The following is a 2,379-nucleotide window of genomic DNA, read 5'->3' on the forward strand; positions in this document are numbered from 1 at the left end:
AAGAGTGTGCATCCTGTGACTGAAGGAGCCTTTCCCCACCTGCTGAGTCCTCACCCCCGCCTGCTGTGTCTCTTTTCTTTCAGGAGCCTGAGAGGCAGTACATGCACATTGGCACCATGGTGGAGTTTGCATTCGCCTTGGTGGGGAAACTGGACGCCATCAACAAGCACTCCTTCAACGACTTCAAGTTACGAGTAGGTACGTTGTGCAGATCTGGGATGGGCTGTGGAGAAGGCCTGGCGTCAGGAACAGATTCACAGAAATGTCGCAATCCTTGCGATGTTGGAGCAGTACAATGACAAATGCGTCATTAGAGCAGCAGAACTGGACGGCAGGTGGAAGGGCCCAGGGCAGCTATGAGCTCCTGAGGCACTTTTGTGCAAATTAGAGGAAAACAAAAAACAAACAAAAAAAAAACCTGCTTTGGTTGCACCCAGGCTGCAAGCACTTGGTTTCAGAAGTGGGCCCTGAGCTGGGTCTCAGTCCCTCCAGCCATGGTCATTTCTGCAGGTCATGGTAGGCTCATCCTTCAGCCATGCCAGGAGCTGATGCAAGCCTGACTGTAAAACCCTCCATCATTTTATGATAGTAGGACACACTATGGGCTATAAGATGCATCCAGACTTCAAAGATGTAAGACTGTTTTTTAAAAATGCATCTTGGAATTGTTGGAATAGTCCCATACTCCTGGGGTCACAGCCTATAAGAACCCCAACTGTGTCCTAAATTCTAACAGAGCTGGAGCTTTTCAGATTGAACGTTCCAATCCCAGAGAAAAAGCCAACTTTCTTCCAAAAAAAAAAAAATTCAAGTAAGTTCTTCCCTTGCTTTAAGTTGATTCTTGAGCATGTTTCATGCTCCCTTGCCTTTTACAAATGTCTATCCAAAAGAAGTGTGTTTTAAACCCTCAGGTCTGCACACACCGCCTTGCGACGTTTGCATGGTCACTTGCAGCCATTTGTGATTTGTAAGAGCTTCTTTGACCATTTTATGCTGTTCTTGGCAACATATTTTGCTGCTTCTGAAAGCAAGTCCATATAAGAGTAGTCCTTTTAACAAATTCCATCTGAGTGGCTTTTCACCTCTCTTGCATAGAGATTTCAACTTTAAAAAAATCCCAATATTTGGGGCTATTTTCTTCCTTTGGTGTTCATATGTTCTGAATTGTAAAACCCAGAAATATTACACATTTCTTGAGCAAATGGGATTCTCTTCACTGCATTTATGTCTTATTGTGAGCATCTGAACACATTTTTATTTAGACCTTCTCATCTGTGTGCCCAGTGGACCTTTGTCTGGCTCCACCCGTACAAAGATGAGAAGGGCCAGGTGGGCAGGAAGCTGCCCCCATCAAACGTGGAGGCGGCCCTTTCACCTGGAGCTTTTTATTGCTTTAACAGCTTGGAAAATGGGCTCCTCAAACTTTCATAGTATGCTCCTTAAAAAAAGAAATCAATTGCATGGCAGAATGACCCCTGTCAAATAGTCTTTTTTTTTTTAATTGAAGTACACTTGATTTACAATGTTGTGTTAATTTCTGCTGTAGAGCAAAGTGATGCAGTTATACGCATATATACATTCTTTTTGTAATATTCTTTTCCATTATGGTTTATCATAGGATATTGAATATAGGGCTCTGTGCTATACAGTAGGACCTTGTGGTTTATCCATTCTACATAGAAAAGCTGCTGACCCCAACCTCCCACTCCATCTGTTGTCAAATATGTATGGACCAAAACAATATTGTCCTTCACTGCGAGGGGGAACGGGACAATTCTTTGCTAGTCATATCTGTCACATCAAAAGCCCAGGGTTCTTGGTCTGGACCATAACAATATTTTCCAAATTAATGTGAGCAAGTCAATGGACTTCCTTAAGTAGGTACTTATTGAGTGCTTACTTTGCACTGATTATTGAATAACTATTAATATCTATACACTCACCCCACACACCAGCTCTTCTAGATGTCTGCGAAAGCCCTGCTCAGTGTGTCCGTGGCCTCCGAGCTTGCCTTTCCCCAAACCCTCTGTCTCTCCCAAGGGCAGCTTCCCAGCCCCATCTTTGGACATAGTGCCATCCAGTGGCAGTTCACAGTAGGAACTCAGAAGGGTAATATTAGCCCCTACGAAATCATGATACATAGTAAGAGCCAAACTTGCTCCTAATGTCCTTTTCTGCACGTCAAGCTGTAGAGTCAGTCAGTGAGTGGGAAGCACAAATCAAGCCTGCCCCTGCGCTTCAGCAAAGATCGCTCCGCTGCCAGCAATATCGGCCCAGGCTTCCTGCCCTGGCCCAGAGCCACTGACCAAGCAGGGGCTCAGAGCAGCCAGAAGGACAGCTGAGGGCAGTGGCGTCTGAGATCACCGGGCAGCAGCAGGA

The 2,379-nt window shown here is 45.1% G+C and overlaps 1 protein-coding gene across 2 annotated transcripts in view; it reads left to right on the forward strand.

Annotated features, from left to right (window-relative positions):
* Window positions 1-2,379, forward strand: part of ADCY2 (adenylate cyclase 2) — a 435,394-nt gene that overhangs the window by 426,519 nt on the left and 6,496 nt on the right. For both annotated transcript variants that reach the window (XM_007447921.1, XM_007447922.1), the window contains exon 23: window positions 84-198. In XM_007447921.1, the coding sequence (XP_007447983.1) occupies window positions 84-198 (115 nt within the window). The remainder of the gene's footprint in view (window positions 1-83; window positions 199-2,379) is intronic.

The sequence above is a fragment of the Lipotes vexillifer genome, unplaced genomic scaffold (genome assembly GCF_000442215.2).
Source record: "Lipotes vexillifer unplaced genomic scaffold, Lipotes_vexillifer_v1.1 scaffold383, whole genome shotgun sequence".
Classification (NCBI taxonomy): Eukaryota; Metazoa; Chordata; class Mammalia; order Artiodactyla; family Lipotidae; genus Lipotes; species Lipotes vexillifer.